Source organism: Cyanistes caeruleus, chromosome 6 (genome assembly GCF_971803275.1).
Source record: "Cyanistes caeruleus chromosome 6, bCyaCae1.hap1.1, whole genome shotgun sequence".
Lineage (NCBI taxonomy): Eukaryota > Metazoa > Chordata > Aves > Passeriformes > Paridae > Cyanistes > Cyanistes caeruleus.
The window spans coordinates 31,303,501-31,325,677 of record NC_141706.1 but is presented as its reverse complement, the minus strand read 5'-3'; the positions used below and the strand labels follow the sequence as shown (position 1 = coordinate 31,325,677).

Below are 22,177 nucleotides of genomic sequence, written 5' to 3'. Positions count from 1 at the left end.
GAAGAGAGAAATTAAATTAAGATAGAAGACACGGATAGAGAAATGCAGAAGAGTAGCCAATGCAGGAAAGAGACAGGGCTGCGTTCTCTTGAAAGACTTCCATTTTAAGCTGGGGATTTTATCAGCAAAAAAAATTTAGAGGAATAAAGGTAGGGTACAGGAAGCTTTCAGGAGTGAAAGAATAGGTGCAAGGTTAGGGACATTGTTGTCAAAGCACAACAGAATCTGGTTGAGAAGGAGGTTGGAATGAGTGTGTTACATAAAGCTGGCTTAATTTAGGAAGAGTTGGACCTAGAAGTGGAGTAAAATAGTAGTTTTGTACAGCTGTGTTTTAATTAAGTGGAAAAGAGCAGTCAAACCTAAACTTACTTGAAGAGGAGAGGGCACACAGCACAACAGGACAGCTGTGTTCATAGGTGCAGAAGCAGGCACAGTGCCTTACAGAACGTGAGTGATGTGCTGAAGGAGCCATTTGCAAGGCTAAAGTCTAGCAACTGTCAAATGGAATAGTTGCTGTGAAGGTCTGTAGCAAATAGGTGACAAGAAGGAAAGGGGGACACCTCTCTCTCCTAAACCCTGATCTATCCTCTCCCAGACTCAGCGTTCCCAGTACCCTGGCAGCAGGCTCAGCTGTGATCACTGTGGGAATCTCTTGAGGTTTTTCCTGTTCTTTGAAAGAAAAATGGTCCTGGATTAAATGGCAGGAAGTGTCTGAGTCCTTTTAGTATCGATAAAAAGCACTGGCCTCACTGGCTGTTTACTGTGAGAGCCAGCTAGCTCCTCACTGACCCCATTGTGCCGTCAGGAGGGGAACCAGGGGTGTCAACTGGAACCCACGCTTTATCTCTCTTTCCTCTGCTTTTTGCATGTCCAGAGGCACTTTTTCTCATTCTCCAGAGAGCGCTGAGCCCAGCTACAGTCATCAGCCAGAGCTCCTGACAAAGGTTATTCTGAGTCATAATCATTTGTAACTATTCTTCCCAGGCCCACTGTATCCCCTTGTACATAATTTATGTCCATATCCTAGCATGGCTGGAGGCAGTTGGGTTTGGGGTTTTTTTCAGGCTGAAAGCCATTTGGTCTGGTTCCTTTTTCTTGTTTATTTCATGCAGCACTGAAGGACCTAAAAAATGTGTCCTAGGGAGAACTTTTTGCCAGTGTAGTACAGGACCCCTATCTCCTGACTGAGTTACAGTTTTAAAAGTTCCTTTAAAAAAAACTCAAAACCCAAAGAATTTGTCATTTGAAGTTGTTGCTGATCTTTAAAAGTAAAGAACTGCAAATATTGGAAATCCCCTTTAAAAAAGTAATAGTTTGTCTTTTTCTTCTCCTAGGTAAGAGAAAATTAGAAATAGAAGTGAGAGAAACTATTGAGAGGTGGAAGACACAGGGTTTTTTCTCTTTTGAATAATTTTGGTGTTTTCTGAAGATAGCATAAGTAAAGTAAATTTTCTGTTACCATTTTCCAGAATTTGTTGTTTGAAGCACTAGGTGGCAGGCTTTCAGCATGGAAAAATACCTGATCTTGGAAAACACAATGGCATCAGGATAACATGCTTAAAGGTGCCAGGTTAAGGACAAATTATTTTCTCTTCCAGAGATGATAAATCTTTTTTTTTTGCAGTACTGCTTTGCTCTCCTAAAAAAACCTCAAAAACCGGTGCAGTCTGCTCTGCTGCTAGATATTGGATGGCTTATGAAGTGTTAACAAGTTGCTAACTTTTCATATCATCTGCAAATAAATTCTTTACTTATAATTTGCATTTCAGTGTGGTTTAAAAATAGTAGCTTACACAATGGAAACCTCAGAAGCCAGCAGCAAAGGACATGCATCATTTCCAGTTAGCAAAGCTTAATTCTACCTATTTATGCCTTTGTGAGAAAGACAGTATTTTGCTTTTGGAAACTCGCTAATATGTTAATCTGATCCTGTCAACACTGACTTTTGAACAGACCCTGTTGGCTCTCTGAGTTTTCTTCTAGTTAGATAACTTTTGGTTAATAATCGTGTTAGTTTGTCACGTATATCTAGACTTTTCATGTAGCTTCACTCAATGTAATTTGTTCTGAAATAGCAAGCTGACCGGTTAAAATGAAAGCAGAATGTCATGGCTGTATTTATAATTAAAGGAAATAATAACATTTTGTATAAAGAGTAAACACTACTGTTGTACAGAGGTTTTGACTTCCATAGGTGTATTTGAAAACCAACTAGCTGTAAGTCATTTATTTCCATTTTGCTTAATTGCCTAAGTTGAAAATTTGGTTTTCCTTAGAAGAACACATGAAGCTATTAATGATTTATATGTAATTGAGACTGAATGCTGTTCTAGAGATGAATGCATCATTATACATTATGTTGCACTTAGAACAAATGCCAGCCTGATGTGTGGACTTGAGTTTTCCTTACAGTATTTCCTTAGCTCAGCTCTTCAGTTAATGGATTCCCTAAGGTAGTTGCTAACAGTTCAAGCAGTGATGTGGTACTTGCTCCAAGCAGAGCAAGATCATCACTGCCAAAAGGAAGAGCAAAGGGGGGGAAAAAACAGTCGCTGTCTAGATAGGCAGACAAGCAAGAAAGAGCAGACCTGCCTTGTCTTGGGTTCTCAGCTAGTGAATTGCAGGTGCATGGCTCTAAAATTACCATAGGAGAGAACATGCACAGCACTGATTTACAGAGGAAGTGGAATAGCTAATTATTTTAAACCATATGGAAACTCACAATTTTTTGAATTTCAGACAGAAGACAGTTGGTTGCATATTCTGATGTAGATTCCAGCATCAAGTCCATTATTTATATTTAAGCTAAAGATACTTTTGAAAGAGAGCAAATGCATTTGTGCTTTTCTCAGCAAGCCCGTAGCGTACTTGCAGGAATCGCTTACTGCTCTGCCACATCACTGCACACCTACCACATCACTTTGGTACTCATGGACTGTGTTTCCTGCTGTGCTTGTAAGATCTTTTTAGGAGTGCTGTTATGTGATCTGTGCTACTCTCTTCTACAAGTATGAACCTGCTTTTGGTTATATTAAAATGCATGGGGTCAGATGAAAGATTTAATTTTGTATATAACTTTTTTTTTTTAATTGGGAAGTTGGGCAAGACAGTTAACTGCCTTACAGAAAGCTGAATTTTCTTCTGCCCATGAGTTAATTCATTCTGTGAAGCAGGAAATGTGCAAAAGTGTTACCTGCTAGATATTAGAGAACATTACCTGCTTGGCATGTTGAAAATACTTGGGTTCTGTACTAGCCTGCACCATCTGCAGTTGTCAGCTTTCCGTTTTGGCTGTAAACCTAAGACATCCAGAAGAATAGAGAATCATCAATGGCCTTTCCAACAGATAATTTTTTGGAAGAAAATTTCTCTTCATCCTCTTTCAACAGTAATGTATTGTTTACTGAAGTTTATGTACAGAATGTACAAACAGGAAGATCTCCTTCCTGAAAAATACTTCATGAACAGTGCTGAAATAGAGAGGACATGAAGTATAAAATCTGAAGTGACTGAAAAGATTGCCATCTGGAAGCATTTCTTAAACAAAACAAAAGGGGAAAAAAAAAGGAGAGGGCAGGGAAGAACAAGGCACTGCTGTGAGGGGATTGTTGTTTTACAATGACCTAGACAGCTGTTCTTCTTTTCTGGAAAGGTGAGGGGTTTGATCTGCAGAGGATAAGTGTAAAGCTCAGCAGCAGGTAGCAGCAAATGTGCAAAGGACAGCATTTTCGTGTGTGAAGTGGAAAATATTTCTTCAAGTGTCAAGGCATATAGTGCTTGTTGATCTGGTCAGAATAAAACCTTAGCTGAGGGATATGGCTGTCCAAAAAAAGGATTGAGCCTATACTTGAGATCAGTCTGTAATGAGATTTTGCCACATAGAGCATATACATATGCTCCTATCCCTGCAAACAAAACTTGTTCTGATTTTAAGTGTCAGCCAGAAGGGATGTTGCAGTTCCTTCCCTCACACCTCCTTACTTCAGAGGTTATAATGCAATGAAGTGCTAGGAGAACATAGAAGATAACTTGTTGCGTGTATCTGGGTTTGCTTTATTAGTTACCTGCTTTTCTTCTATTTCCTTTCAGACAAAGAGAGTCTGATCACTGACAGTGGAAAACTTCATGCTCTTGATCTTCTGTTGACAAGGCTGAAATCTCAAGGACACAGAGTTCTCATTTACTCCCAGATGACGCGGATGATTGACTTACTGGAGGTAGGACAGCTATAGCTGACAGAAGACAAATTATGAAGATGGAGATTTAGCAACACTGTTTTGGAGAAAGTACAATAATTTGGATGCAGCAAACCTGACATAAAGTTACTATACCAGAGTATATGCATTAATATGTGAATGTAAGAACTGCCATAGAAAGTTAGATCTAAGGTCCAACCTAGTGTTTTGCTGATAGCAGTGTATAACAGCAGGTGGTATGGGGAAAATCTATAAGAATAGTGATAATTCACTGTTACTCACTCAATTTCCAGCAGTTTGCAGTTCTAGGGGTTTCTGAACCATGTGTGCCTCCTATATACTCATTAGTCCAACATGCATTCTTCTTCCATGAAGTTGTTCATTTGCATCTTGACACCTTGATAGGTGTTCGCATTTGCACTGCCCTGTGGCAAGGGGTTGCATGGCCTAATTATCCTCTTTTGCTGGTTTGAACTGCTTCCTTCTTTTTCATTTGATGCCTACATGCTCTTTTATTGGAAAGAAGAGGGAGAACAGTGGTAAATCTTGTAGTGTTTATGTTGCTTGTAATTTCACAGACTATTACCATTTCCCTCTAATATCTGATTCCTCTTCAGAAGTTTTGTAGACATTAAAAGCTTCTCTGGCATATGGGATAGGAAAGAAGTAAGGAATGAAGTCAAAATTTAAAAACAGACATTCTGCCTCTGAAGAAAAAAACACCTCTTTGTTTTATGAGCAGCTGTGCCATCAGAGAGCTAGGATACTGTCTTCTCCACAATAAACTGAAGAGAAAAAGTGAGAAGCCTGAATCAATAGCTGCCTAAGTCATGAGTTCTGTATGAACAGGAGAGTATTTTAAGGTCAGCAGTTAATAGTTCAATAACAAATCACAAGCTGAATTTTGTTTTTGCTGCTGTGAGGAAAAACAGAACTTGCATGGTTGCAATTCTGTATTTTGGCACTTTGCCTGGCATTGCTTTGTATGCCTCTTTTTTTGGCAAACATTGGACATGGTGTACGTTTGTTGATACCGTGCATTACACCATGAAGCTTATAAAGCTGTGTTGAGTGCTTCTGTCTTTTCTCTTAGCATTCCATTTGAAAGGCTTGTGAGCACTCCATTTTGCTATTCCATCTCTTGAATGTACAACTACACTTGTGTTTTATTATCAAAATAAGCCACCTACTAAGTCCTCTGTTTTTCTTTCTCCCCACCCAAGTAACAGAAGCTGAAGTTAAGCAAACTAAAAATCAAGGACTCAGTTAATAAGAAAATCCTTACAAAAGCTGTGTATCTGTAGATATTTAATTTTTCCTGATCTGTCAAAATATATCTGCCTGCTCGAATATGAAAAAACACAGGATGTCTTTTATAACAGTATTTGGACTATATTGCACTAACCTAATCTATGCAGGGCAGAGAGTACAAAGCACATTGTTTACAAAGTTATAAAACCATGTTTGTTTTATGTAGCTTCAGCTGAAGAGCTGCAGCGTAGTTCAGCCATTATAAAATGGCAGATATAAATACAAAGAGGAAAATTGTTTTCTTTCAACAGAAGATGATAAATTATAATTCTAGTATTGTTTTTTCATGAAGATGTGTATTTCATACTTTTTAAGATTTTGTTTTTCTCCATGTGATTGCTTTCTTCTGTAAAGAAGAGAAATTACTGTAAGAGTAATTGTCCATGGTTTCAGTGGGAATCAGACTGTATTCATGAGATGAGGAGTCAAATTATGTTCTGCATGAAGTAAAATGTCTTTGTTGTACTCTACCAAAAGTTAATGAGTTGTGTGAAAACATAAGATTACTCAATTTAGGCTGTAAAATAAAATGAAGGGAAAACATTTTCCTGAGAAAGTATCAATGTGGAAACCCATAAGAGCGCTGGCTTTAGCAGCACTGCATTCTTACCATACTCAGGTCATCCTGTGGTGTTAGTTTCCTGTGTAGGTGCTCTGTTGCAAGGGTTTCATTGGTTGCCCTAGACTGATGCTTCTGATGGCTTGGTGACCCCTTACACTAAACAAGACTGGCAGGTAGATTTTTCAAGCAGGTCTAATACAAGGGTCTCTGTAAGACTGAAGCCTCCCTGTGAGGCTTCACCCACCCCAATCCATCATTCCCTGTGGGGAACTAGAAAAATGAACAGTCCCCCTATGCCTTCCACGGTTGCAGTAGAGACCAGGTATATTTCCTTCTAAATATCTTTGCCATCAGGGTCTCTCTTCACCTAAAGGCATGCCATTGCTATGAGTGATCAGAGCACTGAACTGCTGAGAAGTGTAGTATGAATTGCAGTGTGGAATTTTTTTTACTTTTTTTTTTCTGAATTGAAAGGGTATACTGTTAATATTTGGGAAAGTACTGCACAAAACCAGTTCAGGGCAAAAGTGAACAGTTGATATGAGCACTGTGTGATATGAGCACTACTGTGAAGTATCCACCTTGATCAGAGTGAGGTGGATGGAGGCAGATCAGAACCTGTTAGATGATTAGCTAAGGGCTAATGTACAAAGCTAATTTGCAGACCTGAGGGAATAAATGATGGTACTGCAGGTGTAGAATAAGTTGTTCTTTTGTACTTTGTGCCTACTTTGTTTTCTGTAGTCTGGAATAAGGATAAATGCACCTGATGGAATGAAAGAAGTTGTTTTCTGTTTGTGCTGAAGTTTGTTTAGAGGACAGATAATGAAAAGGTGGTTGAGAGATGAGGGAAGACTAAATCAAGATAAAAAGGTTGAATCATCATAAAGGCAGATAAAGACAGTAACAAAGAAGTGAAAGGAGAAGGTTCTTGTGATAATAGTAAAAAAATTGATCAAATCTGGAGAAAAGGTGGCATAGTGCCTAACTGACAACTCTGTATCTCTGGTTTTAGTTGGTGACAGAAAGCTGTCATAGAAATTGAATAAATTAATAGTTAATTAGGATTTGTTTGCCTGTGTGGTGAAGCAGCTGTTCTTTGCTTTGAACTTGTATTGTACTCCAGAAATCCTGCTAACCATGAGCTCTTTTTCATAGAGGTAATCCAAGTGTGGATCTCATCATTTCCACAATGTTTTATTTACCTAATTTTCTCTTTCATCTGCCTCATGTTGCAGCTTGCTTCCTCTGCATCTGGAAGCATCATTTTTTCCCCCACTTTCCTCTCAGAACCAGTCTTAAAGGTCCAGAACTTAATATCCAGCATAAACAGAACAGACAATTGGGGATACAAGTATCATAAAGTCACCCCAGGACATTCAGTCTTTTTCTCAGTTTCCTTATAATATGGCAGCTCTTTCACTATTTCCGCAGAACACAAAGGGCTCAGGAGCTCTGAAGGAGAGGTGAAAAAGAGAACTGGGCATGGTACTGTCAGAAGCTTCATTAGAGTGCAAGAATTTCCATGTCTTCTCACAGCACACCAGTTCTGTGTCTGCTGAGCACTGTGATTTGGAGCAAGATGAATCCAATAGTTCTTGCTGCTAAAGCACTATCTGTTCCTTTCTGTCTTCATTTGCACTCACAGCATCTCAAAAAGACTCATGCACCAGCATGGTTAGACCTAACTCATGTAACCAGTAGGTGCTGTATCTTGTCAGCCAAGCAAGGATCCTATTGTTTAAGCATCCCAGAGAATATCTTTCCAGAGAAACTCTGTGGTTATTTGAGCTTTGTATGCAATTTGGATTTTATTGACAATTGCACAGGTATCAAAAAATGCTGAAACCCTTAGAGCGTGAAAAATGTCTCAGTGGAAAAAGCGTTTGCTTACAGCATTCCTAGCTGACGCCATTTGATTTGTGTCTCAGGCAATGGTTTCAGTTCCACTGCTTGGCAGGATCTGTGGACTGACACACCAGTGAAATGTTCAGTGTTCTCCTTTGGAAGGGATTCACAGGCTCTTCACTGCTGAGATAAAGCCTGGACAGACACACAGCACCAGGTTTTTAAAACCACCAGTCAAATGGTATAAAATCAACAGGGAGAAGGTGCAGTTGGTTTGTTTGGAAAGATTTGCTTGCGCAGTAAAAACTTGGGATTTAGTAAAAATTTAAAATCTGTAAAAACAAACTTCCCATTTTAGTGATTTTTGTTTACTTATTATTTATAGGAAAAGGCATGTACCAGCTCTGCAGTGCAGCAGACGTATCCCCAACTCTGAATTGACATTGTCATTTATCTCTTACATGAAATGCAGAAACCAACATATGATTGAGTAGCTTTAACTTCATAATAATTGTATTATTACCAAATGTTGCTTACAGAACATTTGTTGATGATCTTTAAGGAACCTTGTTGTAATTGGCAATCCTACTTTTATTGTGTGTAGGGGGGTTCTGAAAGAATCAAGACTGAACAGTTTCAAGAACAACTGTATTTTTTTGGTGCATGTTCTTTGCAGGAATACATGGTTTATAGGAAACACACCTACATGAGATTGGATGGCTCTTCAAAGATTTCTGAACGAAGGGACATGGTAGCAGATTTTCAGAACAGGTAATACATTTTGCAGGATGTGTTTGTGCTAAAATGCATGTACCTGGGAAACTGGTGTAAGATGTAATGGAAATAAATGAAATCTGCACTTTCCTTATATCAAATTGACCTCATTTATCTGAAACAGTGTCTTGGTGGTTTGCTGACCACAATAGCCACCTATTGTACTTCTTGCCAATCCAAATAGGCTGTTGCTTAGAAAGAAGCTCAGTAGAAAAGCAGCAAATGTCCAATGGTTATTAAATGCTATGACAATTGGCACTGTAAAGATGAGATTGAAAATCTTACATATGCTAGAGTATTGAAAGTGACCTAGTTTTCTGCAAAACAAAGCATTTAACCATACTTTACTAAGAAACCTTAAACTAGTATACAAAAGATAAGATGTGGGTTTTATTAGGTAGAAAGGTAGGGTAACTCTCCTCATTTCATTCATTTGGTTCAGTAAACCAAAATGGATCCTGACAATTTTAATTAGTGAATCAGGGCACATTACTTAAAATGATTGAGTTTATGGTTATTAAATTTTCTTTTAATCATAAGATATGGCTTGATGTCATTTTGGTACGGTAGTTCACAGTGAGGTTATCCTTCCTGTGTGTTGATGTGAGCTTGTAAGAAGGTCACTTTCCTATTTCAGTGGAGTTAGGTTCATAGATAGATGTTTATTGCAGGGTGAAAGCAACATTCTAGACTTGAGAAAATTCTTTATGTTAGTGGTCCCAAAATATCGTAGCTGAGGAGAGGAGTCAAGGCCTTTCAGGTCACTGGTTCATAAGGCTCACGGCCCTGAAGGACTGTGTTGCAATGCTGAGTCTTCTAGTGAGCTTGAACATGCAGAGAAGTGAGAGGATCATGTAGTACCTTTCTTTCTGCCTGTTTCCAGGTGTCAGAAACAAGTTCCTTGCAGATTTTGATGTCCTCCTGGTATCCTGACCTTCTGTTGTAAGGTCCTTTAACCAAAAGAAGTGAAAAAAATGGTTTTATTAATGAACAGAATTTGCTTTTAGTAACAAATAAAACCACTGAAGAAAAATAATAATTTCAGCAGGAAATCCCTTTGAAATATAGGTCAGCCAGTCTAAACAAGAATTCCTATAAAAACATTAGTTGAGTTCCTCTTATACACGATTTACTTATGAGAAATATTTCCAGGGAAAAAAGCATGATTGAGACTAAACTATTCTGCAGGATATCCTTGCAAGGTGCAGAAAATATATAGCTATGGGATGATAACTTGATCACGTAGTCTGTGGCTCTGTCTGCTTTCCTTCCCATATGGCATATCCAGAAGCATTTCACAGCTGGATGACTGTCTATTCACACATTCCACTGTTGTTACAAGAGAGCAGATTACCTGGCCAAGGATTACCTTCAGAGCAAACAGGCACTTGTTGACTCCTTTGGCTTTGTTATCAGCAGGATAAAGTCCAAAGATCGACAGCTTGGTTTTAGTTCCTTCTTGTTCATTCAGCAAGAATTTCTGGTACTTTACTGATTTTACATTTGCCAAGTGGTTCAGACAGTGTAGTACCAAAAGGATGTGGCATTCCAGACTGTCTTCTCTTAAGCAGAGAAGGACAATGTGTCAATGTCTTTGGAGTCCTTACTAGTGTACTGTCTGCTTTGTGTGTGTCAGCCTGCTCATAGATCCATAAGGTGTCCACTTCTAAATACTCCTGACACTGCAAATACACCAGTGCAGTTCAGAACCTTAGCAGAGACTTTGATTTTGCTGTTACCACTTGAGTTTTCATCAGTACTTGGTCATGCTACGTATAGGCTTGTCTCCTTGTTTGTTCTCTTCAAAGCACCAAATTTAGAACAAAACATGCATCTACACAGTTTTGACTTTTATTTTTATCAGCTGAGTATCATTAAGACAAGATTTCTTTAACATCAGGTCAGTTCTGCGAAACAATAGATTGTTCTTTGTCTGTATGAAATCTTAATTTCCAGTGTGGACAAGATAAACAGGCCCTGGTTTGTTCTGATACAGATTAATAAACTGCTATTGTGAATTGAATGTTTACATGTTCAGACAGTCCTCATTTGTAGATTACCTTCTTTCACTCTTTCATACAGTTTATTTTCCTTGCCTGTGAATGAGCGGCACAAAGTGTCCTGAACTGTTTGAGTAAAGGAAATAGCCCTGATTGCTTCATATGGGTAAAAAAATTGCATCTGTGGTTATTCCTTGCTCATGCACAAAATAAGGGGGTTTAATCTCTTTCCTTTACAGGAATGATATTTTTGTGTTCCTGTTAAGTACAAGAGCTGGTGGCTTGGGCATTAACCTTACAGCTGCAGATACGGTAGGTGAAATTTGCTAACTATTTATGTGGGAAAATCGGTCATTCTGTGTGAAAGTTGGCACTATGTTGCCCTTACTGATCAATAATTTCAGTACTGCCATTCACGTTGTGAAATTGCATAGCCTGTTTACTTTGTTATTTTCAATGTAGTATTATCTTGATGATAAAGTTGTAGAGTATTGGACATTTTGGTACACAGTTTTTGGTTATAGTTGGAAATTTATTCCCGCTGCACACATATTTCAGTACCAGATTCCAGAAAGGAGTTGGGTTACTTAAGGGGTTTACAGGTGCAAATGACACTTAGATGGAACAGCATTCACTGTATGAATGACCCTTTGCTCCTAAGGTTCAGTTCCAAAGGAACCAGTGGAACAGTTACTCTTCCTTCTGTGCCCGTAAGAATGAAGCAATGCCTATAAAAGTAGGAAAACATTTGTAGTTGAGCATCAGCTACTCTGGAAGGATAAATTTCTTCCTCTGAGGTGTAAAGACGAGACTGATTTAGGTGAATTGCAAGGATTTGCACTCTGGAGCAGCTGCCACTAATCATTAGGGAGGGAATACTGATGAACCATTCATCTTTTCATTAACAGCTATTCTTGTGCTTCTAACCTGCACCTGGTGTGCTTGCAGATTTGACCTCAAGTCTTTAGCTACACAAACCCAAAGATCTCTGAATCAAAAAAAAAAATCTTGCTGGGAGTTGCAAGAAATCAGAAGAAAACAAGTATCCATAGGATTTTCAGGGTTTAAAAGAAGAAATAAACAGTTGGAAGCTCAGGCAGGGTCCTTGCATGAGCACTTTTAGGTCTGTGTTTTTCTGTGTAACTTTTAATACTTTACTTGGCTGTCTAAATTTTTTTAACATGCTTTTAGTTTCTGTGCTTATTGTGCATAATGTCATATTAGAGTGATAGTGCAATATGGATTTAATGTGGCATTTCAGTTTTTTGTAGTCCAAGTACTAGAAATGTTAAACTTTATCTAGGTTTTGAATAAAAATCGGAGTATTACTTTTTGCATGAAATTCTGATATGGCGGTAAGTAACACTAAAATGCGTCCATGATGTGCTTAGTCTATAATTGATTGCACAACAGTGATTTAATGGGATAACAAACTTGGGAATTTTGTGCCTCCCAGTCAGGTCTGTTTAAGAAGATACTAAAGATGTTCTGTGGAAGTTGAAACATTCACAGTGCCAGTTAGTTTGAACTCACCTGAAATGCAATGGAAGAGACTTCATAGGACTGGGCAAGGCTAATTCAACACAGCCGACAGTGGGGCTGTAATTCTGTGAAACATAATTGAACGTTTATTGTTATCAGTATATTGGATTTCTGTTTGTTTAATCACCAGGTGCTGTAAACATGTTAATCCTTGCAGGTAATTTTCTATGACAGCGATTGGAACCCAACAGTAGACCAGCAAGCCATGGACCGGGCCCACAGGCTGGGTCAGACCAAACAAGTCACCGTGTACCGCTTGATTTGTAAAGGCACCATTGAGGAACGCATCCTACAGCGGGCAAAGGAAAAGAGTGAGGTAGGAATAAGGAACTCACCTGGAACAAGAAGTTGCAGGAATGGTATCATAAAGCACATATCAATCAATATGAGTAAAGAGACAGAAAAAGTGTCTGCAGGGAGACAGAAGAGAAGGCAAAAGGAAGTGTCTTTGTTCAAATATGTGTCTAACACAGCAGCAGTCCAGTGACATTATATGAACTGGAAAGAAGTTAATTGTTTACAGTAAGACTTCATGAAAGCTATTTCTTATGTTGCAGTGAAACTACTCAGGCTTCTTTAAGACTAGGGCTTCTGTCTTTGCTGTGTCAGAGTTACTGATTCCTCTTGTGTTACACAACAGCAGATTTTTTTTAAAAGACATTTGGAAGGTAATCAAGTGGAAATTATTTGAGGTGTGAGGGTTGCCAGAAAAGCTCAATGTCCTGTAGCATCAAGCAGTAAGTGTACTAGGAACTTTAAACCTCAGGATACTTTATTGGCAAGAAAATAAGTAAGGAGATTAATGTTTTTTTGGTAGCAGTAGGTACTATATACAACATTCAAATGTTTTGTGTACTTGGAGTTTCTTCTGGCTTTTGTCTTACTTGGATGCTGCTCAAGATGTTGCAGTAACTGAATGCATTCACATTTCCCTTGTTAAAACCAATTTTTTTTGAGATACTGCACTATAGTTACCTGAAATCAGCCTGAAAATTAAGTGTAGTCTTCTGCTGGTGATCCAAATCATTGAAATTACCTTATGTTAAAGCTTTTTCTCTTCTGTTAAGTTACAACTCTTCTTAGTTGTTGGGTTTTTTAAAATACAGTTGTAGTAACAAGAGGCTGAGTGAATTGCTTAAACTGCAACACTGTCTCATGATGGAGATACGGTTTTCGGTCAAGGAGACTAAAAATGTTGCACGCTTTAAGAAGTGATCTTCATGATCCTCTGTGCAGTTACTTGAAAATTTGAATGGATAAATTATACTTGAGAGGGCTTTTGCTGTATTTTTGTTTTGTTTTATTCAGCAGTGTATTACTTAATACTATTATAATTTGTAGTTTATTACATAGTACTTCAGAAAAAAATGTAGCTTTCTATAAGGGATGGTAATTTTCTGCTATCTCAGTTGCTTCTTGTATTTTATACTCTGAAATACTTTGGTATGATAGAGAAATTAGTTAAGTCTGACTTAGATGTACTTGCATGATTTTTGCAGCTGGCTTTCAGTGATGGGTAATGAGAAATGTTTCATGGCTGCTTTGACTAATTTTTGCTTTTCTTCACTTGTTTCTTTCCTTCCAGATTCAACGAATGGTAATTTCAGGTGGTAATTTCAAACCTGACACCTTGAAGCCAAAAGAGGTGGTCAGCCTTCTGCTGGATGATGAGGAACTAGAAAAGAAATGTATGTGAAATTGGTGTTTCAGCAATTCCCCTGTTTTCACTTCATTACCTTATGAAATCTTTGTTTTTATCTCTACGAACACATGTATTGCTGATAACAGCTTCTGTTTCCTGTCTCTTTTTGTATTGCCAACTCTTGTTAGTACAAGCTGGTTTGATATCACTGCTGAGCTGAATGAAGTTGTGCAAAATGAGACATGATGATGTGATTAAGTTTTTATTGGCACGCACTCAGGATCATTACATTGTTCCTGAATGACAGAGCTTTGACAAGAACTATGTAGGTCATGACAAGAAAAGTATTAATAAAAGTGCTGTATTTCATCATCTTTTTGAAGTTAGAGAGGCATACTCTTTCATGTTGCTTGAAAGAAGAATTTCCCTGTAAGACTTTCTAGTGACTTGGAAACAAATAGTTTTAATAGAGTAATGCTTTCAATGTGTTTTAGTTTCAGTACAACTGACTTTTCTTCACAATTCTGTTAGAATTAGAACTTCTTGTAAGGTTCATAAAAGAATAGGAAATATCTTTCCAATGGTGACAGTTTGTATTTCTTTTCCAACAGTGCGTCAGCGTCAAGAAGAGAAGCGACAGCAAGAGGAAACAAATCGTGTGAAGGAACGCAAACGTAAAAGGGAAAAATATGCTGAGAAGGTACTTTGATACAGAGAAGTTGCCTGTGTTAGTGACAGAGCCAGAAGAGCTTCAGAATCACTTAGGGAATGTGGAAACATTTTATGCCAAGGCAGCCTTAATGATTTAACCTTCTTGCCTTTGCTGTTGAAAGTCAGTCTGTGGCAGTTCCTTACACAGAAGAGGGATGTTACAAAATAAGTAATGCATAGTAACCTGTATTTTAGTCATTAGCAGCTTCAAAAGCAGGGAAGTACTGCCTATCCTAACAAACCTGATAATCAACTGATCATTAAATTGGTGACTTTATCAAGGTTTTGTTCTGCAAGGACAAAAGAGAAATATAAAGGAAATACCAAACACAGATAAAACCCATATAGTTATGAGGCTTCCGTGAAACTAGGGAAGATCAGTTTGTTTAAAAAGCATCATTAAAATCAGTTTATGAAGATTCTGAGGTTTTAAGACAGGGAGGCTTTGCATTAATTAATTGGAATTTTGTGTAATGGTAAAGAATTTCAAGTTTGCTCCAAAAGGTACGAGAAATCAAAGTAATTTTGTAGGAGTAATACTCCATCATTCCAGCTATTTTATGAAGAAAAACAAAAAAACCCTTCTGAAATCTAAAGAAGGAGCATTTAAGGGATCTGTTACCATATCCTTTAGAAACTTGTTTTGGGAAATTCTTCATTTGGCATTCCTTAACTTAAAATACTGCAGTAGATTTTGTGATTTTTGGGTTGCTTGTTCCCATACTTAAACAATAAAACATACTGTTTTATTGCCTTTTCATTCCTGGTATTACTTCATTTATTTCAGAAGAAGAAGGAAGATGAATTGGATGGGAAGAGAAAGAAGGAGAACATGAACCTTGTGATCCCATTTGTTCCCTCAGCTGATAACTCCAACCTGTCTGCTGATGGGGATGACTCTTTCATTAGTGTAGACTCTGCCATGCCCAGTCCTTTCAGTGAGGTAAGACTCATTGCTGCTTTTACCCACATACTGTTTCAGCTGTGGCCCTACATCTAGTAGGATTCTTGCTGTCTGTTACTTTAGCTCTTGTAGAGCTTTGAGTATGTGGGGAAGTGACATGTCTTAAAGGTGAGCCATGCAAGTGAAAATAGTTTACTGAAAATGCAACAGCTGCTAATAAGCTGCCTTACAGCTCCTCATGTTACTTGACATTCCATTATTCCCCTCTTCCTTCATTCTCTACCTCCCTTTTCTTACACTGAATTTATGCCCTGACTTCTCTCCCTTCCAGTCCGTGAAATTTTTCCACTCTTACCTGGAGTCCCACTTACTTTCTTCCTATTTTCTTGTCCCTTTTTCCTGCCTTTCTCATGCTCACATTTATAACCATGTGCCCTCTCCCATACCAATATCTTCCCTAGCAAAAACACTGCTCCTGAGCCAAACAGTATCCCTCAAATAGCTCCTTGACTTTCAGTATCTTTTTAAGTACCATACCCTCACTAGTCTCATCTATGTCTCCATCTCTGCTTCCTTGCTTGCATCAGGTTCTGAATTATTGTGTTTTTTCTCCTCTGGAATTTAAATTAAAATTTCTCAGTGGCACACAGCTTCTTTTCCTTATCTGTGTGTGAAGAATTGCAGATTGGTTTTAGCAGCAAATGTATTTTGTTCTGTGCCATGTCAATTAGGGTTTTCATATTGTACTATTCCTTTATTGATCAAGATTTTTATTAGCAGTAGTAGTGGGTTAAGAATCCTATTTTGTCTTTTGCAGTTGAAAATGCACTTAAATCTCTGTGAGCTCATTAGTCTTTTGCTTCATAACTTAACATGTATTTTCATGAATTGAAATTAAATAGCGAGTGGAGATCTTTCCTGCTGCTCTGTGTGTAAATAAAGTGTGGTGTGATCTGGCAGATGATGTATCATGCTCAGGCTGCTACTGTAGAGAAAATGGGAAAGAACAAGTACCAATTACTTGTGATTGTATAGGTTTTGAACATCTTACTATTTTTGTACCCTTTCCTAACCTGAGAAGCTAATGGCTTTGTTCTCCGTCACATTTAGATATCCATCAGCAGTGAATTACATATGGGCTCTATCCCTCCTGATGAGAGCAGTAATGATATGCTTGTGATTGTGGATGATCCAGCTTCTTCAGCACCTCAGTCAAGGGCAACAAACTCTCCTGCTTCCATTACTGGCTCGGTTTCAGACACCGTGAATGGTCAGTACTCTTGCCTTGATTTATTATTAACATTTATTAAACCTCGACCTTGCATGGTTAAGTGATAGGTTTTCTGCATTTTACCCAGGGTATATGAATGGTTGGCAAGATTTGGGGGTCAATAATTGCCTTTTCATTGCAAAGTTACTTCTGATTTGATAGGAAATCTGTTTATAGTCATTCACCACACTTACCTCTTTTCTGTGTTAGTTACTTCAAAACTTTGCTTCAGTTTTATGGAGGGCTCTCCTTCCCTTAAGCTTGCTACCAAATTACAGACAACCACAGAACTATTAATCTCTAAGCTTTTCCTTTAATTTGGTGTTGAGTTAATAATTAGTTCTCTCTCTCCAGTGGGTGGTTGGAGCAAATTTTTTCAAATGCATTGTAATTTTAAATAATGTCAAGTGCTTTTAATTACTGTAGTTTTCCACAGTGAAATAAGTAGAATCATAGTTCTTGACGAGTTTCTTCAGAGATAGTAGATGGAAAATAACTGCATCTCCATCTTCAAATAAGAAAATTCATCATCCTGAAGCAGAACTCAGAATCCTCCACCTCTGTGGGTTCCATCCATAATAATACAAGTAGTTGCAGTTAATAAGATACTGTTGCTGAAGAGTGAAGTTTTGTACATAATTTCTTTTCACGAGACCGCTGCTTGCTAACAGTGTCCCTGTTACTGTAAATGCCACGTAGGAGCAGTATTAATGGAACTGGTTGGCAGCTTTGATGCTGGACTCACTTGTGAGGCACAGGAAACACTGCACGAGTCTCTGTTTTAACATTCTTTCCTTGTTCAGGCGTTTCAATGCAAGATTCATCTCTCGCTGCCAGAGGCCAGTCAAGTCGAAGCCGGGGTCGTCCCAAGGGCGGCTCCAAAGGTGGCACTGGGAAAGGCAGGAGTCGGAAGTCAATAGCGGGGAGCGCAGCGGCGATGGCAGGGGCCAAGGCCGGGGCAGCGGCGGCCTCTGCGGCGGCGTACGCAGCCTACGGGTACAACGTCTCCAAAGGTACGTGGGGCAGGGCACGCACCCGGCTGCCCACAGCACAGCCAACGTGAGCTTGCGTGATGGCTGCTTGCAGCCTGTCAGGAGATGGGTTCAAAGTGTTGTGTTGTCGGTCTTGTCCATTGTATTCTGAGATCCAGGCAGTACAAAGTATGACATGGTGACAGGATAGCCAGTTTTACCTCAGATGACCTTGAGTTGTGTCTGCCCTTTGAATTATCTCATACCAAGTGTTTTTCCTCCTGGGTTTTTTTTTTCTGTTGGTCGTGCGTGGATACTAAATGCAAAAAGCAAGCAGAGAACAGAGCCTGTGTGAAACTAAGTCACATGGGCTTCTCACTCTGGCCTGAGAAAGCATAAGAAAGAATCGTCAGTCCTTGGTAAAGGACAACAATCTCTGCAGGTGGTGTTTAGGAAAACAGTCAAGGGGTGTTAACCAATGATGGTGATGTGTTGCTTTAATAACCAACAAGAGTTTTACCTCTTGGACCTTCTCAAACATGTGTATAAAAGAAGATTAAGAATAATAAACTTTGCTCTCTTGGACAATGCAGCTAGAAGAGTCATGTCCTACTGCTTCGCTGTTCCTAACACAGTGCGACAGTTGTGAGGATTTTTTTATGTGTCATTCAGACAGATCAGATAGAGTTGTTTATGCTATGGCTGTGCATGTGGTTTTCCTGCATTGCATCATGTTTGAAGTTACAGTATCACATTCCAAAACCTGCTAAACTGATGGTGGTTGAGCTGCACCTTCACACCACCTGAAGATAGCCAAGGGTATAACTGTAAGATGTTTTGTATCTTAAGGAAATCCCTCTTGATTAAACTGTCATAAGTCATGAATACAGACTTAGGACTGATTGTTAATACATTGTCTGCTGTTGAAGAACCACAAGTGGAATAATATGCTCATGTAGAATTTGGTTCTCTTTTCTATTGCTAGGCATGTCTGCAAGCAGCCCTCTACAAACAGCAATCATTCGGCCTTCCGGACTTGCAGATTTTGGACCTTCAAGCGCCTCTTCTCCTTTGAGCTCCCCTTTGAGCAAAGGAAACAGTGTCTGTGGGACCCCCAAAAGTTTAAACCTGACCAGCAGTCTCATATCAGAAACTTCAATTCGGAAGCAAAGCAAAGGTGCCCACACCTCAGGTGGTCGGTAGTATATTGAACCCCCAAAGCTTGTCTGAACTGTGTTGGCTTTCAGAGTAGACCACCCTGCCAGTCAAAGGCATGCTAACAATGCCTTGCTGCTGTCCAGCACATGCGTGGAAAGAAAATCAAAGCACAATGGGAGTGGGTGGTATATGTGAGCACTTTGATTATGTGTATTCCAAAAAACTATCTTTGCAGACACTGCAAGAAGGAGGGAAGGGAGTCTGGGGTAAGAAAGCATCCAACTACTCCATGCAATATCCTGCAGCTGTGTGTGCTTGGAAGTCACACCAGTATACTTCCTCTCTTATAGCCTGAGTTGGAGCCCAGCATTAATTTTGTTCTGTGAAATCAGTATCTGAACCCCAGGAAAATCCTGTAGAGTCACAAGACATTTCTGTCCTGGCAGCTGGTCAGTGAACATGCAGGAGTAATTGTGGGCTATGCTGAAGATGCTGTGTGATCAAAAAAAATTCTTGGATTCTTCTGGTGTGGGTCTCTGGGTTCTTTAAAGACTTGAAATTCAAAGGAAGGTGTCTCAGGTGGTTTTCAGGGAGTGGACTCTTTACAGCATCATTGGTCAGGAAGCTGTTCAGAGCTGCAGAATACAGGGAGCACTGTCAGGCCTCATGAGAGCAGCAGCACAGCCTCTGCTTCACACAGTGGAAGAAACCATAGGCCAGTGATTGGTTTGCATTTCAGAGTTCTTGTCAGCATGAACACTTAACGTGTTCAGAATGATTTCTCTCATTTTTGTGGTGTGCAGAATTCTTAAAAGCTTAGAAACAAAATAATGCTCTATTTGTACAAATCTGGAGAAGGAGGAAAACTGAAGTGCTGAGGAGGCGTTTGTGCTGCTTCTCTCACCATGCCGTAGCAGAGCATGGATCTGCAGCTTACAGTGCTGTGAGAGGAGCAATGAAAAACAATCCTGAGAGAGAACTGTGCCATTCCCCCTTCCAGCCAAATCCTGGGGAAAAAATTGTCTCATATCCCAGCCATCCCATTGACTGTTCTTGCAATGTGTTTTCCCTTCATCTTTGTGATCATCACACATACTGGCGTGGTTGAGTTCACTGCAGTGTGCGGGCAGTAGCCGTGTCCCACGAGGCTGGTAGAAGGCAGTGCTGCCAGCACCCATCCATGTTCTTGTTCCCTGGTTGCTCCTTCCCCGTTCTTGATGCACAAACCCTGCCCGTAGCCCCTTGCTTTGCTGTAAGCGTTGTCTGCATTGCACTGAGATTTAGGTGTGGGACAGTTGTTCTGTCTCACACATTGAATTAAGAGGCTGTTCTGCCGGGGCACTTTCATCCCTTGAGAGAAGCAAGTTGAGTTGCAGGTCTGGGCTGTGACAGTGGAAGATGATTTCTTTTTTTATTATTATAATTTTTTTCTGACCCCAAATCCTTTGCCTGGCGTCCTACAGTGTAGACCAAGTGCTTCCTGTTGGTTCTGCCTCTAATTTGCACACCTGAAAATAGCAGAACTGAGATTAGTTAGATTGATTTTTGAACAGATTTGCAGGGGATAATTGAGGGGGAAGTGATGTTTAATTAACTCATGAAGACTTCCCCCATCCCCTTCTATTCACATGTATATATGATATTTAGAGGGAATCAGACAAATGCCAAGCCTTTTTTTCTCTTTGAATGTGCTGTCTATTTTTGTAACTGAACTTGTACATATGTATAAAGAGAGACACATCTTTCTTTTACTAACTGGAGGAGAAAATCTTAAATAAAATGGAGTGAGATAATTTTATGTAAATCAGTGTCTTTGTGGTTTTTATGCATGTAGCTGTATGAATGAGAGGATTAGGGAAGAGAGAGCATGGAGGGGTGTGCATCTGGAAGTGCTTCTGGAGACAAACGCTGCTCAATGTAAAGCTCTAGAGTGTCTGTGCTCTGCCAAGTATCATGTTTGTAACCTTCTTCAGTTACAACTGTACCCTTACCCATATCTGTATTCACTGATTACCTCATAGTCTATTTTGGAGTAAGTGTGCAGAAGGTCACAAGAAAACAGAAGCTACTAAAATACATGTAATTACACAGAACCTGAACTTCAGTGGTTGAATTCAATACAGTTGATTGTTAAGAAATCATTCTCTTATAGCTATTTCTTGTTTTTTTCCTTTTTTTCTTTCCAGTGGGAGTTAAAAGGACTTTTTTATGCACAGTCTTGATCTCCAAACTGCTAGACAGTTGCATTAATTTATAATCCAAAGTGGAGAGAAAAAATAAAAATTAGAAAAGCTTGCAAAAATATAATATGTACTGTCACATCCTATACTTTTGGAAGGTTAAGTTATTGATATTTAAAACACTGAGAAATATAAAAAATGTGTATTTGAGAGTATAAACATATTTAGAATGTACTTATAAAATAAAATATTACCTATATTTAACATAACATAAATAAAAATACTTAAAATCATTTAATCTTCAAGAGAAACACCAAATGACATCACAAGTTGTGGCAAAAGTGGTGGTAGTCCATCTGCTTGCACAGTTTGTGTCAGGCTGAGAAGTTCAGGAAGATCTAACATATTTGTAAAATAAATGAACTGCTAGATCACATTCAGTTACATTTCTGTAAGACATTAAAGGTCAACATTCTTGGTATTATGTATCATAGGAGAAAAGATTCTGTGATAGTAATCAAGGAATTGGGAAAAAATCATGTGATGGCTGTCCTGGTCTAATTTCTTGGTTTGAGGAAGGAAGTAGTGCTATAGTGACAAAGACTAGGAATTTTTTAAGAAGGTGGAGGTAGTTTTCTGATCAATACCTGGGGAACACTTCTGTTGAAGAGAGCAAATGGATGTGTACACTGAAGCTTTGTTCTTTGTAATTTCATCTGAACATCTTTGCACTCCAGCTGTGTGTTATGCACTTATATGGATTAATGGCAGAGAAAGTCACTTTACTCCAAGAGATCAAGCTATTTACTAAAGGTGAACACAATGATTGAATGAGCTGAGTTTGTGTATTGAGCTGGAATGGTCAAATAGCAGTCAGTATGGTTTGGGGGATGTTGGGAGTGCTGTGTATTCATCATGCTAGTTCATTATAGCATTTTCCTCACTGATCACTACAAAACTGTTAAATACAGTTCACTGATCAATGCTACTACTGAAGATATTTAAAGGTGATAATTTTTTTAGGTGCTGAGAAGTAATTATTTAAATTAAAAGTGCTGTAGTGTCCCAGCCTCACACACATTTTTGTAGTTTAGCCTACAAGGGTTGT

The 22,177-nt window shown here is 38.9% G+C and overlaps 1 protein-coding gene across 3 annotated transcripts in view; it reads left to right on the top strand.

Annotated features, from left to right (window-relative positions):
* Positions 1-20,693, top strand: part of INO80 (INO80 complex ATPase subunit) — a 65,042-nt gene extending 44,349 nt beyond the window's left edge. For all 3 annotated transcript variants that reach the window (XM_086892825.1, XM_023928156.2, XM_086892826.1), the window contains 10 exons: positions 4,090-4,217; positions 8,594-8,688; positions 10,931-11,003; positions 12,391-12,549; positions 13,819-13,921; positions 14,487-14,575; positions 15,374-15,529; positions 16,601-16,760; positions 17,564-17,773; positions 18,717-20,693. In XM_086892825.1, coding sequence (XP_086748951.1) covers positions 4,090-4,217; positions 8,594-8,688; positions 10,931-11,003; positions 12,391-12,549; positions 13,819-13,921; positions 14,487-14,575; positions 15,374-15,529; positions 16,601-16,760; positions 17,564-17,773; positions 18,717-18,934 — 1,391 coding nt within the window. In that variant the 3' untranslated portion in view covers positions 18,935-20,693. The remainder of the gene's footprint in view (positions 1-4,089; positions 4,218-8,593; positions 8,689-10,930; positions 11,004-12,390; positions 12,550-13,818; positions 13,922-14,486; positions 14,576-15,373; positions 15,530-16,600; positions 16,761-17,563; positions 17,774-18,716) is intronic.
* Positions 20,694-22,177: the final 1,484 nt, after the last annotated feature.